At 39.2% G+C, this 23259-nt stretch overlaps 1 protein-coding gene across 1 annotated transcript; it reads right to left on the bottom strand.

Moving 5' to 3' along the window:
• Positions 1 to 5091: 5091 nt before the first annotated feature.
• On the bottom strand, positions 5092 to 11111 carry LOC149815910 (tubulin alpha-3 chain-like). Its single transcript, XM_089989828.1, has 5 exons — positions 9182 to 11111; positions 7370 to 7584; positions 7033 to 7232; positions 6396 to 6904; positions 5092 to 5568 (listed from the first exon to the last, which is right to left on the bottom strand). Exons 1-5 carry the CDS (start codon positions 9292 to 9294, stop codon positions 5256 to 5258), a joined length of 1350 nt encoding a protein of 449 aa, XP_089845954.1. The 5' UTR covers positions 9295 to 11111; the 3' UTR covers positions 5092 to 5255.
• Between the last annotated feature and the right edge of the window lie 12148 nt (positions 11112 to 23259).

Raw genomic sequence — 23259 nt, 5'->3', positions numbered from 1 at the left:
TATATGCATAATTGAATCACTATGAAAGTTTTTTGACAACCTTAGAACACATATAAGCATGATTTCATCACTATGAAAGTTTTTTGACTGCCTTATAACACATATATGCATGATTGTGATACATAACACATTTATTTGACAGCCTTATAAACCATATATGCATGCTTGAATCACTATGACATTTTTTTGACAACCTTAGAACACATATCTGCATGATTAAATCACTATGAATTTTTTTTTGTCAGTCTTAGAACACATATCTGAATTTTGTTAATGTCCTTCACTTTATTGCTAGTCTATGTGTCATTCATCCATGTTACTTTGATTGCTTTAGATTAACTACATTGCATATAATTTATTTCATTATATTTTTTTAGCAATACTAACCTTTCAATTTTCTTGTAGGATACTAGAGATAATCAGTGTAGAGGAGCTGATGGAGGCATAGATGAAGGGGCAAATTGAGACAATGAAGAGGATGATGCTCCAAATCTTGGCGATAATTAGATTCATGTGTTGAATTTCTTACACCTTCTTGTTGTTTCAAACGAAACTATTTATATATGTTCACTTGTAAATAATTAAAACTTGGCGAGGATTATAGTGGATCGATAAATTTTTTTCCCTTATAACTTGTGTTAAATTTGTTTCACCTGCTTTGTATATGTATTTTTTATGTGTACTTTGTTTTTTATACACAGGATATATAAATTGTATAACGAGAAATTTTTTTGTGATATTTATATTTCAAACAAATTTTTTATTTTTTAATTTTTTTAATTTTTTAATTTTTTAATTTTTTTAACTTTTTTAATTTTTACGACAGATTAGCGATGGATAATATCCATCGCTAATTAGTATTGGCCTCCAATTTCGCGACGGATAAGGGACGAATATTTATCCATTGCAAAACTAAATTTACCGATGTTTTGCGATGGATTGTAATCTATCGCAAATCCGTCGCTACAATAACGACGGATGTATATTTGTCGCAAAACTAAATCTCTGCAGATTAGCGATGGCCTTACGACGGATCATGGCATTCGCTAATCCATCACAAATTAGCGACAGAAGTATAGCGACATATATATTTTGTCGCTAATTAGCAACTAAAAAATTGTGATGAAAGTTATATGTCGCTAGTCCGTCGCTAAATTGTTCAGCAATGGATTTGCGACGGATTACGCCAGTTGCTAATCCACAGATTTCTTGTAGTGATAGTGATCTCCAACTGTCGGATGTCAGCACCTTGTGAGTTTTCTTGTCATTGATAAAGAAACCACTATATGAGAATTCAAAAATGTATGGCATATTAGTTATAAGTTGACTAACCAAAATAAGGTTGTTTTTTATTTTCTGGAACAACAAGAACATTCTCAAGTTTTAAGTTCTAATTACCAATAGTAAGATTAGTTGTTCCAACATGAGAGTTTTTAAGTTTATGCCCTTTACTTACCATAATTTTCTTAGGTCTGGTATACTTAAACAAGTTCACGAGTTTACCTAAATCAGAGGTTACATGAGAAGTAGCCCCACTATCTGAAAACTAGCTCTGATCTTACGAGTCTACGAGCTTCATGGCAGCTAGCATCAGCGGGACGTCATCAGCCTGATAGGCATGGTTAAATTGGTGCTAGCAATTCAAGTCACTGGGAGTCAGTTTGTTGCAAATCTGACACAACACTCCTTTTTCTTTATTAGTTTTCCCTTGATTATGCTTTTTCTTTACTAACGCTTTGTCTAATCCTTGTTTATCATAACCATATTTTTTGTTTTGACTCATTCTGCTAGCAAATTGGGGTGACTAAATGAAACTACGTCCCTTAGAGTTAAATTGTTGTCTCTTATTATTATTATATGCTTTGCTAGATCTTTGTCGAAAAAAATGCCACCTTGTGGTTCATCTCATCTTCAGCAGTAGCTTTTCATGGTTTCATGGCCTTGCAAGGGAGAGACCACTTGATCATATGGAGGCCTAGGTGACTTCAACATGGTAATGACAAAGGCTTAATAGCTTGAGCCTGAGCCATTCAAAAGCCAAAATGCCTTATCACGATCTTCAACCGGCTTGCCCATGGCTCAAGCTTGTCACATAGTTTTGAATCCTCATGGTCTGTGATGGACAAATCCTTCTTTTGATGAAGCTACATTTTTAAATAATAAGAAATTCTCGCTCTTGACATACATGAGTGAACGATGTGAGAAGGGTTTTCCACACTTCACCTAAGGTTTGGAGGCCAACAATCAAACCGAGAACCTCTTCTGAAAGAGTACCTGTGATCCACTCACGAACCATCTGATCTAACTTTCGCCATGCAATAAAATTTGGGTTGCACGGATTCTCCTTCTTGAGACTGAATCGTGGCTGGAGGCATAGGATATCTCTATCAAGGATATCACTCATATCTTCACTTTTGATTAAACCCAACAACTGGGTTTTCTATAGGAAAGTTTTTGGATGATTCAGTTTCATTGAAACAAGTTTTCCCACAATTAACGTGAAGAGATATGGATATTTAGGACTTGTTGGGTTAGGTGACTCAGTAGAGTTGGACAGTTAAAGAGGCCATGATGAAGAGTAGACAAACACATGAGGGAATACAAACAAGAATCCCACACCCTAGGAATCCATAAATATGTGCTCTAATACCATAGGTATCAGAACAAAATAAGAAAATGGTCATACACCAAATTTAACGTGGTTCGATGTTTTACACCTAATATTATTGATTTAGTAGTTAGAGTGATAGATTACATATATAGCTCAAATGTTTACATAATCAGAGAGATTCTGACACAACCAACTTTTCAGAGAAATCTCCTAAATTACAAGTTAAATGATATCCTTTCTTAGATTGTGCCAGCTGAGAAATTGAACCTTGATTATTATCACCATTTGATATGGTATCTTCATATGAGTTGTATGAGTTGTAGCCTTTATCTTTCATTAAACCTGGAGCCTTCTTGATCTTCTTGAGCCTTGTTGTTAACACACATACCCCTTGTCTGTATTTAGCTAACTCTTCATGTGTAGCTTTTCGAGCATGTTTTACTAGACCAAATGAGTGTTGGATGAGTTGAAACTTCCCAAGCCATGAACTGTTGATCTTATTTCCTAGTCCTAAATACAATAATTCTTGACCACCAAAGGCAGGGCAGTTGTTCAAATTGGCCTGTGGAAATATTAGTGGAGGTTGTCTTGGGGATCATCATGGAGCTTTTATGCATTGAGTGTGATAGTCGGACTGTCTATTGATCCAATCCTCTCCAAGAGCTGGTAAAGGGGAAATTTGAGGGGTTGGGCAATATTGGGGTAGTGTCCATATTTTGAGATTTAAAAAAGATCATATCTTTTCATAAAAATTATATGATCCAAGGGTTGATACTTATTAAACCAACAATGTTGAATACATCTATGAGGTCAGATTTGATCAAAACAACTTGCATCATTAAGATCTTAGAGGGGCATGAAGATGGAGGATGCATAGGGATGAGTGCAACCAAATTGTACGTCATCACCCACATTCATACCCCTATGAGATCTTATTGATGCAATTTGTTTTTATCATATTTGATTTCATAGATGGATTCAATATGGATGATCTAATGGGAATCGACCCTTGAATTGTACTATTTTATGAAAAAATATTGAATTTTTAAATCTCAAAATGTTGTGTTTTCTCAATTGTTAATTTTTGAATTGCCAAAAAATCCTACAAACAAGTTGAATTCCATCGATTCAAATTCAAAATGTTGATCTTCACTAAATGGGCAATTTAGATCACATCTATGGAGTCTGATTTGATTAAAACAACTTGCATCAATGAAATCCCGAAGAGGGGTACGAAGTTAGGGATGACTTAGGGTCAAACTAGCTCAATGACATAGAGGATGAGTGGAACCAAATTACACTCACCAAACATGGATCCTTTAGGGTACATCCAAATCCCTTGGATTTTATATCTCAGAGATCTCGGCCCAGAGATCCTGGGCTCTGGGATCCAAGGATCTCTTTCTCATGGATTTGGGGCTTTTTTGGGCCTAAAATGAGGATCTTAGTTCATGTTTGAGAGGGGGGGCATATCAATGCATACGGCTCGTGCCAGATCCATGAGGCCCTAGACATCCATAGAGAATCAGGGCATTCAAACACCCCTTTTTTTTGTGCAACCCAAAGCATGGCGACTCCTTGGGGGTAAGCCTGCGGAGTTTTACACTGCCAAGACAGCAATCGTAAGCATGGCAGGCAAAGCCAGCACAGCTAGATCTCTGATCGTGGAAGTGGTTTCTCGGTGTAAATATCAAAAAAACAAAAAGTAATTGAGAAGAGAAGGATGGGGCTAGCCTTCACAAAGAAGAAAAAAGAACTGCCCAGGTTGGTTTTGTAAAATGATGAAATCCAAATTGGGAAAATAAGTTCATAATGAGGCTGTGTTCAAACATTTCTTGATTTCTTGGATTTCAACAAATGTAAGGTACTTTCATACTGATTACACTGCGATTCAGGACCGGCTGAGATGGGAAGTCTTCTCCAGAGCTCGACAGAAAATGTTTTGACATTTTCTCTACACAGCCATTCAAATGCTTTGACATTTTCCTACATATTTGATGTTTCATGGTTAATGGTTGATACTTTCAAAATATGATTGTTGGAATTAAAAATAGATCGTATGTTCTTTTTGCGTGTAAAATTTTATCATACAGTTAGTTTGTTTTCATTTATTTTTAAAAAAATTAATTAATTACTTGATTTTTACATTTTTCTCAAAATTTTGCCGATAAAAACTCGACAAAGTTAAAAAAAAAAAATCTCATGTTAAATCCAGAGCACTTCTTACTCGTCTTCAGTGAGTTGTATTCCACTAACTAGTACAACTTGCCAGACCACATCATTCGATTTATAATCTCATACACCACATGGGCATGGGCTTATGGGGCCCATCTTGCTGGCCAAGCCTCATTGCACCTTCCATGATCAAGAAACCAAGCACAACCAGAAAAATCAAGTATTCAAGGAAGGCATAGCCACACATGCCCTGTTTTTATGTGAAATCCTCCCCACTTGGTTCCAAGATCTAGAAGAAAATGAAGTTACAAAAAATGGAAACTTAATATCATTACCATCACAACATTAAAAACATAACAGAGTTTTATGGCTGCAGAACGCTCCTCCATCACACAGGAGGGAGCACAAAATACAGGGACAGAAAAAAGAAGATGTAAAACCAACCTAACAACAACCAACAGAATCACGATCAATATTCTTCGCCTTCATCAATGTCATCAGCACCTTCTGCACCCACTTCCTCGTAATCCTTTTCCAAAGCAGCCAGATCCTCCCGTGCCTCGGAGAATTCACCTTCTTCCATTCCTTCTCCGACATACCAATGAACGAAGGCCCTCTTGGCATACATTAGGTCGAATTTATGATCGATGCGCGAGAAAACTTCTGCAACAGCAGTATTGTTGCTTATCATGCACACTGCCCTTTGGACCCTGGCAAGATCCCCACCAGGAACAACTGTCGGTGGTTGGTAGTTGATTCCACATTTAAAACCAGTTGGGCACCTGAAAATGAAGGAACCAGAGGAAAATCACATTCCCAAGACATACCATGAACAAAACCACCAGCAACTTCATGTGAGAAAAGTAGATAAACAATCAACTGTTTAGCGCGTGAGCAACCATGAACAAAACCATCAGCAACTTCATGTGAGAAAATTAGATTACCAATTGACTATTTAGTGCATGAGCACATACAGAAGCAAAGCAGCATGCATCAAGAATTATATTTTTGGAGTGTCTTGGACAAGCTGGAGACGATTCAAGTGTAGGCCACTAGATAAGTAGAAAAATTACACTAACAGTTATTTTAACCCCTAAATTCGGGATCATTGATTTTAGAATTATCTTTAATTAGAAAAAAAATTAAATTAAATGTGCACGCTTAAACACTTCATCAAGTGGAAGCTATTGATTTAAAGATGCAAAAAAAAAAAAAATTGACTTTCTGAAACTAAAGCCGAAAAGAAAAGGAAAAAAACAGCCTTATATCAGCCCCTGAAATGACTTCAACAGTTCTGAAGATGTCCCAGAGCTAATGTTTCTGGTATCCAAAAGATTTAGCAGCCAACAAATTTCTGATCCACATCTCAACAACAATGAAGTTTCTTTAATTTTTTTAAATTGGGAGTAGCCATGAAGGTGCAAAATCTTAAACAGGAAATATAAAGCAGGCATTCATTTAAAGTTTTAAACAGTAAAAATAAACCATGTTGATAAATAATCATTGGAATTCTCAATGAATGCTCAAGCAACAACAGAAATGATGAAAAGAAAAGGGAAACTATGCATATCAACATATAGAAATGCATGAACACTGATACTATGCTTACCAGTCAACAAATTGAACAGTTCTCTTGGTCTTGATGGTTGCAACTGCAGCATTGACATCCTTCGGCACAACATCACCACGGTACATCAAACAGCAAGCCATGTATTTCCCATGCCTGGGGTCACATTTTGCCATCATGCTAGACGGCTCAAAAACAGCATTAGTTATCTCGGGAACTGACAACTGTTCATGGTACGCTTTCTCGGCAGAGATAACTGGTGCATATGAAGAAAGCATGAAATGAATTCGAGGATATGGCACAAGGTTGGTCTGGAATTCTGTAATATCAACGTTGATTGCACCATCAAATCGCAAGGAAGTAGTCAAAGATGATATTATCTGAGAGATGAGTCTGTTCAGATTGGTATATGTTGGCCTCTCAATATCTAGAGAACGCCTGCATATGTCGTATATAGCTTCGTTGTCCAAAAGAACAGCAACATCAGTGTGCTCGAGCAAAGAATGTGTGGAGAGGACACTGTTATAGGGCTCCACAACAGCTGTGGAAACCTGCAAGGGGTAAAACGAGTTATATTTGGTTTGGAATAGAATCCCCTAGACTCTGCTCTAAAAACTTGCAAACAGATGTCAGAAACAAAGCAATCCGGGATACTGGTGTTTAGCAGGACAATCTTTACCTGGGGAGAAGGAAAGATGGTGAATCCAAGCTTCGATTTTTTTCCATAATCCACAGATAACCGCTCCAACAGCAATGAACCCAGCCCTGATCCAGTGCCACCTCCAACAGCATTGAAGACCAAAAATCCTTGCAAACCAGTGCAATTGTCTGCCAACTTCCTTACACGGTCCAGGCACAGATCTACGATTTCCTTTCCAACTGAGAACAATAACAAGGAATAATTTATAATAAATTAGTAACAGGATGCTTTGTCATTTCGCAAAACCCTAAACATAGATAGCAAAACTCAAATATTCAAGCCAGATCAAAATTGTTACATCCTTTTCCATTTTTACCTGTGTAGTGTCCTCTAGCAAAGTTGTTGGCGGCATCCTCCTTGCCAGATATAAGCTGTTCAGGATGGAAAAGCTGGCGGTAGGTACCGGTTCGAACTTCATCAATAACAGTAGGCTCGAGATCTACAAAAATCGCACGTGGGACATGCTTTCCAGCACCAGTTTCGCTGAAGAAGGTATTGAAAGCATCCTGTGCAACACCTACAGAAGTATCACTGCAGATAGTACACAATTATAAGCCATTTTGAAAATTTGTAGCGCAATGTTTGGAAATGAAACATGAACCCCAAGATGCAGGAAGACAAATATATGATACCGATCTTGTTCTCAAAGATCGGCTCCAGAAAATCACAAAAAATATGCTCGATAGCCAAAGGCCAAAACAGCAAGTACTAAAACTCTAATATTATCAGATAAATTTAAAAAATAAAAATAAGAAAAGAAGGAATAATATGTAAAACTACCCATCGGGAAAATGTCCCAACTGAAAAGCAACAGGTCCGAACAAGATAGCTCATAAAATAGAGTTTTGCTATCTCAACTGACAGGTCTCAGGATCAAAACTTACCACGCACTATCCCCAGCATGGACAAGGAAATAAAGGATAGCAAACTAATGCAATCTTCAATTGAAGCATCTAACTAAAAAAACAGCATTTCTAGAGAGAATGGAATGCAGAAGAATCTCTAATGAACACAAGCCTTACATGAAAAAGTAAATGTGCAATGGATTTGAAAAACCATTACATTATACGATATTGAGTAAGGCAGATACATTTATGCGGTTAGCCAACAACGTGCATCACATCGGACAGTGGTTTGTTTTGGATTATAAGAAGGTTAAACATTGAAATTGGGAAACCCTCATGAGCATTTTCAAGCTAATCAGAGTAATGCATTATGCCAAAAAATGATCTCTCTCTCTCTCTCTCTCTCTCTCTCTCTCTCTCTCTCTCTCTCTCTCTCTCTCTCTCTCTCTCTCTCTCTCTCTCTCTACATTCGAAGGCCAGACGAAAACCAAAGGATCTGCGATCACGAAGACCGTACTGAGCCACAAGACCAATTAAAGAGATAACTGTACTCTTTTCTCGAGCTTTAGCATAACAGGAATCAGAAGCACGAGAACTACCGCAATAAAAGAACCGAAAGGATGAACAAGAAAGGATATCTTCTTGCATCTGCCAATGATTGATTGCCCAAAAATTGTCACAAATCACACTTCGATAATAAAAGTAGATCCCAGGAAACAGATCCCTTGCAATTCTATTACACTTGTGACAGAAAAAGGTTCATCAATTCGGCACCGAAACTATCAGCCGATCTCGATATAAATTCCTTCAAAAGATGACAAAATTCATGGTAAAGGATAACAAAAAAGAGGTTAGCGTCGGTCTGGATGGCTAATGCATCTTCCAGACAAATCAACAACCGTAAGAACCGACAGATCCGTTCAGGCTTCTGCTTCCAAGCCAAGAAAACAGATCAGCAAAGAAAGAGAAACCCCCTCAAAACACCACCACAAGCACATTTCCCATAGGAATATCTTAATAATGCTTAAACGGTGAATCAGATCCACCACAACATACTCAAACCAGAAAAGAACAAAAAAAAAAAAAGATCACATGAATAAACCCTTTCTCCTCCGAACTTAACATAGATTTTTCTCCCAAAATCCCACCCGGATCGACTTCCTTCTGATTCCTTCAAAATCCAACACGCACGGATTCCAAATTTATCGAGGAAGGACAAAGCCGCATTCACATCCACACACACACACACACAAGCAGAGAGAGAGAGAGAGAGAGAGAGGGACCTGGGCATGATGCCATCGGGCTGGATGCCGTGTTCGAGGCAGTAGAGCTCCCAGCATGAGTTCCCTACCTGAATCCCCGCCTGACCAATGTGGATGCTTATGATCTCCCTCATTCTCCTCCTCCTCCTCCTTCCTCTCTATCCCCACCACGAAGACGACGACAAAGACGACGGAGGAACGAGGAACGAGAGACGATTCCTCTCTCTGTATATATTATATATAACGGAATAACCACAGATCACCAAAAACGGAACACGAGGAAATGTCCTCACAGGTCGGCAACAATGCCGAGGGGGGCGGGACAGACACGTACAACTCACCACCCACAAAGTCACGAATCACCACCCAAACGAGAGAGATAAAGGTAGCGCGGGACGCTCCCACCGCAGAGCAAACCTCTCTTAATAATCCTTTGAAATCCGGGGCGGGGGGGGGGGGTATGTGGGCGCGGCTGTCCCTTTCGAACATGTTTGACAGCACGTCCCGCGCGTCATTATCTTAAAAATCCCGAGCAAACCTCTCTTAAAAATCACAAAAAAACTCACATTTTTTAACAAACATTGGACATGGTGGACACGTGAAATGCCGTCCGCCGCGTTCATTATCTACTGTTTTTTTGTTTGACGTACCCCCTGTTACAAAAATAACAGGACCGGTGGAACGATTAAAAAAAAATGCATGCGTCTCTCTCTCACGTGCAGTTTGCTATTCGATCTGACGGAGGCGAGAAGGGTTCAAAGCACGGTGAGCTTGACGGCGTTGTCGGCGATGGCGGTGCAGTTACAGACGAAATTGAGGAGGAGGGCAGGGGCGGGGAAGGCTGGTCCGTCATCGATCTAGTCGACGTGGCAACGGAGGAGGGCTATGGAGGCAAGGCAGAAGATGCAGTCGAAGGCAAGCTCGATGACCTTGGGGGCGGCGGAGTTGAGGGCAAGGGAGAGGGTGGAAAGGAAGACGTCGGCGTCGGTTGGGGGTAATCCCGGGATGGAGGAGTCGAGGAAGTTCGGGGAGGAGGGGAGGTTTTGGAGGCAGGATCGTCGTTGATCTGGTCGGCGTGGCACCGGAGGAAGGCGGTGGAGGCGAGGTGGAAGACACAAAAGTCAGGCTCGATGACCTTGGGGGCGGTAGAGTTGAGGGCAAAGGAGAGGGAAGAGAGGAAGACGTTGGCATCGATTGGGGGTAAGGCCGGGATGGAGAAGTCGGGGAAGTTCGGGGAGGAGGGGTGGTCCTGGAGGCCGTCGAGGGAGGACTTTCTGGCCTGGACCAGCTGTGGCTGCTTCCACCATGACACATTCTTGATGATCTTGTCTAGAGACGGACCTAACACTCACCCTGCCTTCGACTCTATGTATTCAGATTGAAATTCTAGGGTTTATTTGAGCCCCGTCATTCTCTTGAAATCTTCAGTTTCTATCAGAATTTCTATCATAGATTTACATGAAAAGGGCCTAGATAATGAGCGATTACAGGGCAAGTTTGGTATCGAATGCAGTCGATAGCTTTGTGTGGAGCAGGGAGCAGGAGAAGGCCTTCGAGAACGCGCTCGTGATCTACTCGGAGGATTCGAACGACCAATGGGAGCGAATTGCGGCCTCGGTGACGGAAGAGTGTCGAGGAGGTGAAGAGCGTTAAGGAGCATCGACCGGCGAGCTCCTTCTTCAGCAGGGTTTGTTGCCGGTGACCTCCGCGAACGGCGAGCACCGGCCTCCACGAATGGCCTGCACCGGCGACCTCTGCGAACAGCGAGCTCCTTCTTCATCAGGGGTTGTCACCGGTGCACGATCGACAGTTTTTGTTGAACGCGTCGGGGTCACGGTGAATCCATCCTGCGGCATCGAAAAGCTATCTTCCCTGCTAGATTCCGACGAATTCGGTGGTTTCTTGGTACCCGGACATCAAACAACAGACATTTGGAACATAGCATCGGTCCAAACAGAACTTGGAACAGTTGTTACAGAACAAACATAACCTAACCAATGTTCTAACATAACCTAACCAATCTTCAGTTACTTATTTTTTGTTCATTTCGTCCAACCCTGAACAAGCCATCAAACATACCCTTAGGAGCCAGGCTCAACAGAGTTCCAATTTTGACAAAAAGAACTTATCCATGTTTGTAAACATTAGGCTATCGCTAACCATGGTCTTTGTCTCTTAAATTAAATAAATAAACATATATATATATATATATAGAGAGAGAGAGAGAGAGTGTGTGGTAGCTGCTTAACCACTCTTGGGCTTGACGTGTGCAGCTTATAAAAATATGGACTTTTAATGACCTTTTTAAAGTGTTGCCAAGTCTTTTTTTAAACAGGGCTCGAGCTGAACCATTTTAAAGTGCTGCTTAAAAGGGTTTTTTTTTTTACAAGACGACTACCAAGAATCGATCATGCACATGCAACGGATGCTCAACTCACATCCATTCCTCTCAAGCATGAGAGTGGTCAAGCAACTACCACTATATATATATATATATATATATATATATATATATATATTTGGTACTAATGAAGGTAAGGAATTAATGAGCTAGAAATCATAAGTGCAAATTGTATCCACTCAATTGGATCATGCTTTTCTGATGTAAAAATGTGATCTTTTTAGATGAAATTTTATCACATTGTGAGATGTTGATTTTTTGACCCTTTTAAAAACTTAATTACTTGTCATAATCATATGATTCAAAATAAGTTTCCTACTAAACAAACCATGTAGATCGCTGATGTGTGGCTGGGTCTAGGTTAGAAATTTTAGGGTTTAGATGGGCTCAGTTAGGTCAAGGTCAAATTCGGGTAACAGGGTGGGCCAATTCTACCAGGGTTCAATTAGAAATTCATTACGCCAAAACACATCACAAAAAAATTCTAAATTTTATGAGAAGGTTTTGGACACTTTGTACTAGCTCGGGTTAAAATTTCAGAGCCAATAGGTTTATAGTTTGGGAAAATCAATTAGGACAATTCACGAGTTTTTCAAGATTTTTTGCAGGCAGGACTAGGTTTGGGTTCATTCAGACCTGGTTTAGAAAATCAATATCTCAGAATTGATAAAATGATAAAATCAAGATTTTTAAAGGCGTTAAACTACATATCCTAAGGAAGGTTGGGTCCAAAATTCAGGCTCATAAGCTCACTGGTTAGGGTTGGGTAGTTTTTTTAAGCCTGACCAAAAAGAGAGTTCATCGAATTTTTGGTTTCGGAAAGATTTGGGTTTTGAGCTTCTAAACTCGGTTTGGGGGCTAAGACTAGGTTTGATAAAACTTATCGAGGTTGGTCTAGGTAGGATGGGGACTACTACAGTTGTGATTCAGCTAAAAAGGGCCAAGGTTTCACGGTTTAAGCTTGAGAGGGTTGAGATTGTCATTGTTGATGTAGAAGACTGCACTGTTTCGAGCAGGCCTAGTTACACCTTGGTTCACTTGAAACAACAAATCCACTAGGAGATTAGCTCGCCCAAATGAGAGGGATTAAACCTTAGAGAGAGTGACGAGTCTAGAAAGTAGGTACTCGCAAAAGAGAGAGAGAGAGAGAGAATCAAGCCAAGAGAGAGACACCCTTAAAGGGAGCAAGATTGAGAGAGAGAGAATTTTGAGATAGAAAATAATTAAAGAATTTCATTCATACTTAATACTAAAAATGAGGCATATATATAGGTCAAAGAGAAGATTATTAAAGCCTTAACAAGTTATAAGTTGTAATAATAGAGCAAAATCTAAAACTAGGTAAACCTTGAGACCTCTGAGCTAAACTTAGGTAAACCTATTTTGACCACACCCTAAATGGAGTCAACAAAACATAAATAAGCTTACACTTTGACTTCCTCTTGACAACAATTATAGAGGGTCGTCAATGGAGCTTCACGAGTTCCATAGAGCCTAGAAATAGGGTGGGTCCTAGAAGGCCTTAACCTCCAAAAATATGAGGATTGTCCCCCAAGTAAGTCCCACTTAGTTCTTCAATATTGAATTGTTGAGCTGGCATCCCAAGCATGGGTCCCATAAGCTTCAATAAATGGAGCTTGGAGCTTGGATCTGAATTTGCAAAAAATGAATCCACATAAAGTAATTGGACCTTTGAACTCGGGTATGAGTCTTCTTTCATTGTAATTGCATCATCCTCTCCCCCTTGAGAATTGTCTAGTCCACTAGGTAAGAAGTTGGGATATTGCTTCCATAGTTTATAATCAAACTCCCAAATTGGAGTTTCTTCATTGTCCCATTCTATGAGATGTTTTTTTACTCTGCACTCTTGCAACCTTCGAGTTTTGAGAATTCAAATCGGCCTCCTAGTTTCTACCATATTGGGGTAAATTGTCACTTCTTTGCGAAGGTCCTCCATGGTGTGCCTTATGCTGAGACATGTGAAATACCTAATGAATTTGGATAAACGGGGGCAACCTAAGTTTGTATGCGCCTAGATTGGTCCATTCAGAAATATGGTATGGCTTATAGAAGGGAGTGAGTTTGTGTACATCACGCTTCTGCTTGGGTATTTTCTTTTTAAATCTTCTTTTGAGCCATACCCAGTCCCCAATTTGAAACTCCATATCTTTCAAGTTTTTATCATGGAGTTGCCATATTTTATTCTGAACCTTAGTCAAATTATCTTTTAAGAGATGAAGGATTTCATCCCTAGTCCTCAACTATCGGTCTACCTCAAGGGACTTGGCACTACCATCTTCATAGGTCGGGGTTCTAGGAGGGGGCTGACCATACAAGGCTTTATAAGGGGTCATTCGAATTGAGGAGTGAAAGGAGGTGTTGTGGAATCATCCATTCCAAGGAAGGTAGTCGATCCACGACTTGGGTTTCTCACTGGCGAAACAATGAAGGTAGTTTTCAATTGTTTGGTTCATTTCTTCGGTTTGACCACCGGTTTAGGGGTGGTAGATTGTGCTATATTTCATCTTGGTTCCTAAAAAGCTAAAATATTTCTTCCAAAAATGACCAATGAATAGGGAGTCTCAATCATAGACAATGGACTTGGGCATTCTGTAGAGTTTACCTAGGTTTTGGTGGAAGGCTTTTACTACAATTTGGGTAGTGAGCCTTCTATAAAGTCCATAGAGATGCCAAACCATGGTCGGTCTAGAATGGACAATGGGTGGAGGTAGTCAGGTGGCTTGATTATCTTGTATCTATTGACTTGATATGCGAGACACTCTTTACAAACTTCATTATGTTATCTTTCGTCTTTGGCCAATAAAATTTTCCCTTGTTATGATGTTGGGTCTTAAAGACCCCTTCATGACCACCCAAGGGGGGTGAGTGGTAATGGTGGAGAATGTTGAGAGTGATTTAGGCATCCTTGGAAAGTAGGAACCTTCTCTTATAGAACAGTGCCTCACCCTTTATCGGATAGTGGGGTTAGCCATTAGGATCCTACTCTATGACCCTTTTCAATTTCTGGATCGTATCGTTATTCTATTGAATTTAACATGCCTTACTCCATAGCTTACAAGTTACTACGAAAAGCATATTCAATCTTTCTTCATTTGTTTCCTCGTTCGCATGTTTTTGGCCTCTTGAGTAGCTCCAAACTTTTGGAGAGCCTCCTTAAGGCCTATGACATCACCTTCCTTAGGCCTATGGGCCTTTAGACACATCACTTCTCTATCCTTTTCATAGCTCATTTTTATTTTGCAAAAATTGCAACCTAGTGATTAGAGTCAACTCATCTCTAGCACAACATTCATGCATTGGATGGGAAACACATAGAGATCTACCTAGAATTTGAATAATTGGAGATCCATGTGTACGTCATGGCACACATTTGTGCACTTAAAGTGATTGTCATCCCTAACCATAACACTGAACATAGGTTGGTCCTTAATGCGACATCCAAAGATTGATGCAAGATCTTCCTACACAAAATTATTGGTCAATATATATGGTGTCAATGAGTACCTCAATTTGATGCTGGTATATACACCCTTTCACATGCATAAAGTTCAAAACAAACACTCCTGCAAGGGCATAGAAGAAGATTCCAAGTCCTTGGTCCAATTCTTCCTCCAAAGTTTGGATGGATATATTCTCACTTTCTTTCTCTTCACTTTTGCAAACTACATACAACTTTAGGGCTTTGCACTTACGCTCTAGGCTTCACTTCTCAAAGTAATTATAACACAACTTCATGTTGTGTCAATCCGCTATTTGGGATTTGCTCACAAATTTGGTCTTCACATGGGGTCTGAATTTGGGCTTGACACCATCTTCCTTGACTTGGGTGCATGATCTCGGCCTATCAACGAGTTGAGTAGGCCTTTTTATAAAGCTAAATCTTTTCAACCTTTCCTTCACAATCTATGTTTTCACATAGCACTCTTCTAAAGTTTGGGAGTCTACATCCATAAGCTCAACCTGTATCTCTTTTTTGAGTTTGCCCATAAATGTGCCGACTAATGCGGATTCAGACCAATCACCGCATATAGTGCTTAGATTCTCAATCTCTGCTTGGTATTCTTGTATGGACTCTTTTTATTTTATATTCTTCATCTCCACATTATTATTGATATATAGAGATGGTCGAAACCTCTTTTAGAGTTCTCTTTTGAACTCTATCCAAGTGAGGGTTTTGTGGCGTTGTTTGCATCAATGGTACTAACTAAGTGCTTCACCTTCGAGGTGAGCAACAACACAACCTATCATACTTTTGTAGGGTATAGTTTAGTTTATATACTATTGTTTTGCCTTGTACAACCAATCATAGAGCCTTTTCTCAAAAAAAATAAGAAAAAGGATTTTAAGAGAACATGGGAGAGAGATGTTGGATTGGTGAGTCCTTGATCTGGTTTCGCGTTTGTTCAGGTGCGGTCCAATGATTGAATCATGCATGTCCTCTTTCTCGTAATCATCATGAGAGTCTTTGTCTATGCTTTTGATGTTGAACTATCGATGCTGGTAGCTGACTTGCACGGTGGTCTAGAGTTGTTACACTGTCTTGGTGAAGTTGGCTATGCTGGTCTTGAAGGTGATTACTCGGTTTTCAACACCTCCAATTTTAGTGCTAGTATTTTCTGTGTACTGGGTGAAGGTTTCGAGGTTTAGCTTAGGATTTTGATCTTGGTTCTATTTTGGAGTTGTAAAAAATTTGTCGGTCCCGACTGTAACAAACCCCATCCTACCTAGACCAACCTCAATAAGTTATCCCAAACCTTTTCTTAGCCCTCAAATCAAGTTTAGAAGCCCAAAACCCAAATATACCTAAATTGAAAAGTTGATGAACACTATTTTTTGTCAGAGCCCTAACCAGTGAGCCTCTAGGTATGAAATTTGGACCTAGCCTTCTTTAAAATATCTAGTTTAACTCTTTCAAAAATCTTGATTTTATCATATCTCTGTTTTGAGATATTAATTTTCTCAACCGGGTATGTCTGAACCCAAATCCAGTCCTGGCTGCAGAAAATTGTAAAACCCCCATGACTTGTCCTAATTCTTTCTCCTAAACTATAAACCCTTTAACTCTAAAATTTTAACCCAAGCTAGTCCAAAGTGTCTAAAACCTTTTTCTAAAATTTGAAAATTTTCTGTGATGTTGTTTGAGCGTAGTGAATTTTCTACTGAACCATGTTAGAATCGACCTACCCTATTACCCAAATTTGATCTCGATATAAACTCTTGACCTAACCGAGTCCATCTAAGCTCTAAAATCCCTAACTTAGACCCAACCACACATCAGGTGGGCCTAGGTTGTGCTTTGGTCCACTTGAAAGAGCAGATCCTCTAGGGGATCCACTCGCCCAATTGAGAGGGATTAACCCTTAGAAAGAGAGACGAGTCTAAGGGTAGGGACTCACAAGAGACTAAGAACATGAATCGAACCAAGAGAGTGTGACTCGAGCTAGGGAGAGAGACGCCCTTAGAGGAGGCGAGATTTAGAGAGAGAGAATTTCGAGAAAGAAAATAATTTAAGTTTTTCATTCATACTCAATATTGAAAATGAGGCTTATATATAAGCCAAGGGAGGGCGCTTAAAGCCTTTCACAAGTAATAAGTTATAATAATAAAGCAAAATCTAAAACTAGGTAAACCTTGAGATGCTTGTGCTAAACTCGGGCAAACTATTTGGACTACACCAAAAATAGAGTCAACACAACAAAAATTGACTCACATTTGAACTTTCTTTTGACTAAAATTAGAGAGAGTCATCAATGGGGAGGCTACACGAGTTTCATTAGCATCATTTTCAGACATGGATCTCATAAGCTTCAATAAATGAAGCCTGAAGCTTGGATCTGGATCTACAGAAAATAGGTTCAGATCAAGTGCTTGGACCTTTGAACTGGGATTTGGGTTTTCTTCATATGGGCCCGCATAAATCACATCCGTAACATTTGATCTACAAAAAATTGAAATTTTTTGAAGAAAGTGTGATTTCTAATCATTGGTTTCTTATCAAAGAAAAGCTATTTGTTTCTCTTAGGAGAGAGAGTATGGCGTTTTTTATTTTTCAATATTTTCATTAACTTTTAGGGTCTTTCTTTGAAAAATGACTTGCAGATGTGATATATAAAGTACTTTTTTACTAGAAATCTGCTTCAGGAATTTGATAACTTTTAATTCTCATAAAACATTTTTTCATCAAAAAAACCAAACCAATATCTGACTTTAGCAAATGGTACAATGGTAAACACATCTGTGAAATCTGAATTGCCAAACATGGCTTTTTAAACATTGAAAATAAGCACTGTCTGTGTAGATGGTAAGAACTAATTCCTCTCTCGCTCTTATCTATCTATGTGTGTGACTTAGGTGCATGGATTACCAAAGGACAAGGTGAAGGTCCATGTTGGACTTTAATTTAAAAAAAAGAATATGGTACTCTTTTTTTTCTTTCTTCATTTCTGCTACACGATCTCTTTTTTTTTTTCGTTCTTTTCTTAGCCCTTGGTTCAGGATATGCTTATTGGATGCTAGGGTGTGATTTAACCATTGGATCGATATTTCAAATATGACAATTTTATGGCTTTACTTTCACATGTTGATTAATACCAAAAAGACTATTTGAAAACAGTTTGTTTATAATTTATATTAAATTTTTATAATTTTTAGATATGTTTTGTATGTATTTATGCTTTTATATGTATTTATATTTTTATATATGTTGATATTTTTAAAATTTTCTTGAGAAAACTTTAATTTATTTAGAATATCATAAGAATTTCCTTTGTTGAGATTTTTCCCTTGAAAAGATTTGCAGCTTTGCATGAGCATGCTTGCTTGCAAATGCTGCCTTGTTGGACTTAGTATGCCATGCATATCTACGGTCACTATTGCGGCAGCATAAAACTCTGTGGTCCGCCCCCTCAACCTCCTACAAGCCTTCTGCTTCGCACCCATGTGGAGATTTGAACTCAGTCTAAGGGAAGACCTCCCTATCTAAGAGTCTGAGACCACATGAACGACCTCTTTTGGGTCAATCAACATGCACTTGACTTAAATGTGAAGCGGGATAAGCATTCGAACCTTGTATGGCTGAGTGGCTACATAAACAATTAGGTAGTTGTACCCAAGTGATTTTGTAAACATAGGGATCCTCCTATTTGGATATCCAGAGGGAGAAGGGGCTCTAAGTGTCTATGCTTCACTTTTTTTTTTATTTTTTTCAAAGACAAGTTGGATGGCTATGCTTTACTACTTGCCCATGGGCTTTGAAGATAGCACATGATTACAACTGGAGATGAGTTGTAACTTGTAAGCATGAGGGCCAAAGACCTTTCGAAATTATAATGATTGAGAAGGGTCATCTCTCTCTCTCTCTCTCTCTCTCTCTCTCTCTCTCTCTATATATATATATATATATATATATATATATATATATAGGGGTGGCAATTTCTGACACGACCCGCCAATCGGCCTCTTAGGCGGGTTCGGGTTGGGCTTAAGCCAACCCGTTTAATAAACGGGTCGACCCGCGTAACCCGTTTATTAAACAGGTCGGGTTCGGGTTGGGGATATGCCAACCCGCCAACCCGGCTGACCCGTTTAATAAACGGGTTAGGCGGGTGGGTCAACCCGCCAACCTGTCTGCCAACCCGCCAATCCGACCCGCCAACCCGACCCGCCAACCTGACTACCTGCCAACCCGATCCGTCAACCCGCCAATCCGACCCGCCAACCTGAAAACCCGTTTACCCGACCCAACCCATTTATTAAATGGGTTGGCGGGTCGTGTCGGGTTACCCGTTTATTAAACGGGTCGGGTTCGTGTTTGCCACAGCTGACCCGTTTAATAAACGGGTCGGGTTGAGGTATGCTGACCCCCCAACCCGCCAACCCAACCCGCCAACCCAACCCGATTGACACCCCTATATATATATATTTTGCTTACATTAGTATACTCATTGCAAGGCTGTCTGCTTGTGAGATGTCCCCCAAGAGCAATGACTTCTCTCTCAGATTTTTAAGGGGTGCTGGCCAAGTTTATTAAATAGTCCAGCTTTTCTAGAGGAGCTATTTTAGATGAATGCAAATGATGATTCCATTGAGTCCAAAATATTGGATGGCAGTGACATAGTTGCTTTGGCTTTTTTAGGTGGGTGGGGCCTATCTCACATGGTTATGACTGCTGTGGGTCCCAAAAAAAAAAAAGAAGAAGAAGCAAGTTGGCCAATATTAAAAGGTGTCCACATCCCTCTACCAGTTATACAACGATACTTTGGGATTTGAACTTGTAACGTCCCAACACAAGGTGACGTGTGCTTCTACCCGGAGACCTCATTGGTTTTTTTGTTATGTGATTCTTGCTGCTTCTAACTTGACTTAATCAAAACATCCATATGCTATCTTCTACCAAGCTTTGGTGCTTTGGCAAGGGGTTAAATTGGCTATATCTGGTTAATGCAAAAGAAGATGGTTGCATTTTCTTTGCCTATTTGTAACGGACCAAGCTGGAATTTAATGGATCAACCCACAATGACTTGTGGATTTAGAGTTCGATTTGGATGTAAGGACACATTTTTGAAAATTGAGATCCATTTTTGGTAATTGGGGATTTGAATAAAGATCATGGGATCTGTTTTTGTAACCCGAGATTCAATAGAACCATGGGATCGGCTTTGTAATCCTAGATGGAATGGGATCATGGGTTTTGTTTTTGGAAAATAATAGTAATCTACGATAGAAATGATGTGTTTCCCGAAATGCCTTACAATTTTTAAAATACCCTTGACATCCAAATTCACAATTTTTTTTGCTATAAAAGACCATTTTTACCTTTCGCACAAGCGAATTTTCTTTCAATGTGAACTTCCTTCAAAAATCCAAATATGTGAATTTCTTCTTAAATATGCAATTTTTCTGCCATACATTTGTGAATTTGCTCATTTACCTGCTTCTTATGTGATTTTATTAAAAAGAGGCTAGCACATTTTGAGGACCTTTGCAACTCATGATTGTGAATGTCGTACGGTAGTTGCGAATGCAGGACATGTCAAACAAAGGGCATCGTGTTTAGTATTTGAAAAAGTGTCGTTAAAGATAAAAAAACATTTAACGACAATTCAAAAGTGTCATTAAAGCCTTTAGTACCGATTCAAAATTGTCGTTAAATCCTGTAAGAGAAAATTCAAATATTTAGGAATCATTCACATATTTTAAAGAAAAATTGCATATTTGAAAAAAAAATCACATATTTAGATATTTGAGGTAAACAAATTCGATAACCAACAATGAATAAAAAAAACAATAAGATAAGCAAGAGAGAGAGAGAAAAGAGACACATAATATATGTGGTTCGGCAATAGTGCCTTCATTCACGAGCAAGCAAAGTCTTCTTTTTTAAGTGTATTCAACATTTTTACACGGTGTTATATACATAACATTTGTATTTTGATGAGCTTTTTCGATGATAAGATAGAATTTTTTTTCTTTTCTAACTTCCTCAATATTATCAAAAAAATCTCTCTCCAAAATTATCTCTTGAGCATATGTGATTATTGAAATATGTGAGAAGCCAAATGTGGTTATTGATATCTTTGAGAGACCGATCGGCCTCTAGTTGTTCACCATCGTAGAATCCTCAGATCAGCGGAATGTGGATAGTGTTATCTCTATCGTGATCCTGTTCATGACAAATATGAACAGTGTTATCTCTATCGTGATCTGATAGTTAATGCCAAGTGCGTAGAATGGGTTTGGATCCGCTGTGTCCGATAATAATTTGAATATTTGGAGGAAAATTCGCTTATGTGAAAGGTAAAAATGTCTTTTTATAATCAGAAATTTATAAATTTATGAACGGATTTCAAAATATTGTAGGACATTTTGAGAAATACATTATTTTTTGTGTACAATAGTCATTTTTTTTTGGTAAAAATCATAGAGAACTACCTTGGAGATTGAATCTGATACTTGGAATCTGTTATATAGAAGGATATTAATGGGATCGTAGGATCTAACTGGATTATAGAACAACAATATGTAAGGAGATCCAGATCGACTTTGAGCATCCAATGGAGCCGCGAGTCTATTATGAGGTTGCTCTCAAGAAGAAGACAAGACTGTGGAGCTGCAACCAGAGTCTAATCAAAGGAATTCATAGAGACCATTTTAGGGACGAGTAAGAAATGGCAGAGATCATTTTTGGAAAAGGAGGTTTGAATCTGATCTGATCAGTCTACTGGGTTTAGAGTAGTACAAGAGATCATGGAAGGTGACTGCATGAAGGGTGCATGGGGATATCTTTTTGTTTCATTTAAAGGGAAAGACCTTTCATGGAAAGGGGCACACATGTCTTAAAAAAATTGTTACCTTAGGCTTTTCATGAGAATGCTTTCATAGAGGAGGAGGCATGGAAGGATTTACACGTGAAAAGTGGTTGTGAAAAACTTGAGCTTATTTGTGCTAGCATGGCACTGATCATTTGGTGTTTGTTTAGTTCTTGGTGAGAAAGAAAAGAAAAAGGATTGTTGGTTCAGCATTTTCCCATATAAAAGTTGCATGAAACAATATGAAAATACAGGGGGGTTGGATGGTACACTAAGTGCAGGTTTAGAAGCAAGAAAAAAATTTATAAGAATTTTTTTTTTGCCTATGAGAAGTTATGATATGATAGTTTTTTTAAATAAACTTTTTTCACTTGTTTGTACAGCAGGAGAAAAATAAAAAGAAAAATGTCAAAAAAAATAAAAGGAAGAAGAAAAAGGAAAGGAATTGGTGGTGGTGGTTTTCTTTTTATCTAATTGGGTTCTCCGAGAACGACGACTTCTTTAAGTTGATTGGCTCGTCTAGTTGCCAGAATATGTTCTGCATGCCCCTTCACAGACAATCGCACGCCTCATATCCTCGAAGGAGAGGACAAGCATGTTCAGACACTCTGTCGCGTGCTCCTTCGTCGAACCTGTTCCATTGCCTAGCAAACTCAGAAGCTCTGGCACTACGCCTTCACCAAACTCTTCCTTATATCATTCACCATGGCTACATTCCTCGACGTGGCCGTGCACCCGGCTTGGATGGTCGGCGAATCAAAGCTGCAGTCGTTGAGAAAGGCCGCAATACCACCATAGGCTCTGCCTGCAATGACGAAGAGCCTCTTCACAGGGATGACCCCAGTGGTGGTGAGATATAAGATGGTGGGTGGTAGTGGTGAAATGGGTGGTGGAGAGTGTAAATCCCTATTTTCTTTTGGTAGAAAATATTCCTATACTCCTTTGAAAAGAATGTTTACTTTTAAAAATTATACATTTTTAAAAAAACTCTTTCTGAGAAAAAAATTCTTTAGTTTGAAAAATTTTCTTATATATTTCCTTTCTACTTCAACTTTTCTTACATCTTTCACGCTTCCAAACGGTTTGATTGCAAGCATAGTAGTACCCTCGCTTTTCAGGTGGAGCCATGGGTCAATCAAATGCAAGAAAAGTTAGTCCCCTGATTTTTTGAGAGATCTACCAAAAAAAGGAGAGAAAATAACACCGACGCGGTATCCCATGTGGTAAGCAGTCAAGCTGAAGGCCCAGGATCGAATCTCTCTAACACATGAGGCTGTTGTTCTGGTAGGAGTCCGCCAAACCCCAGCTTTCTCCCGCAGAAATCTACCCCCAAAAAAGAGGGCTCCCGACTGCCTCTCACCGAGGGTTCT

The sequence above is a fragment of the Nuphar pumila genome, chromosome 15 (genome assembly GCF_984573655.1).
Source record: "Nuphar pumila chromosome 15, dmNupPumi1.hap1.1, whole genome shotgun sequence".
Taxonomy (NCBI): Eukaryota; Viridiplantae; Streptophyta; class Magnoliopsida; order Nymphaeales; family Nymphaeaceae; genus Nuphar; species Nuphar pumila.
Note: the sequence above shows the minus strand (reverse complement) of the source record. Positions and strands in the feature narration are given on the sequence as shown.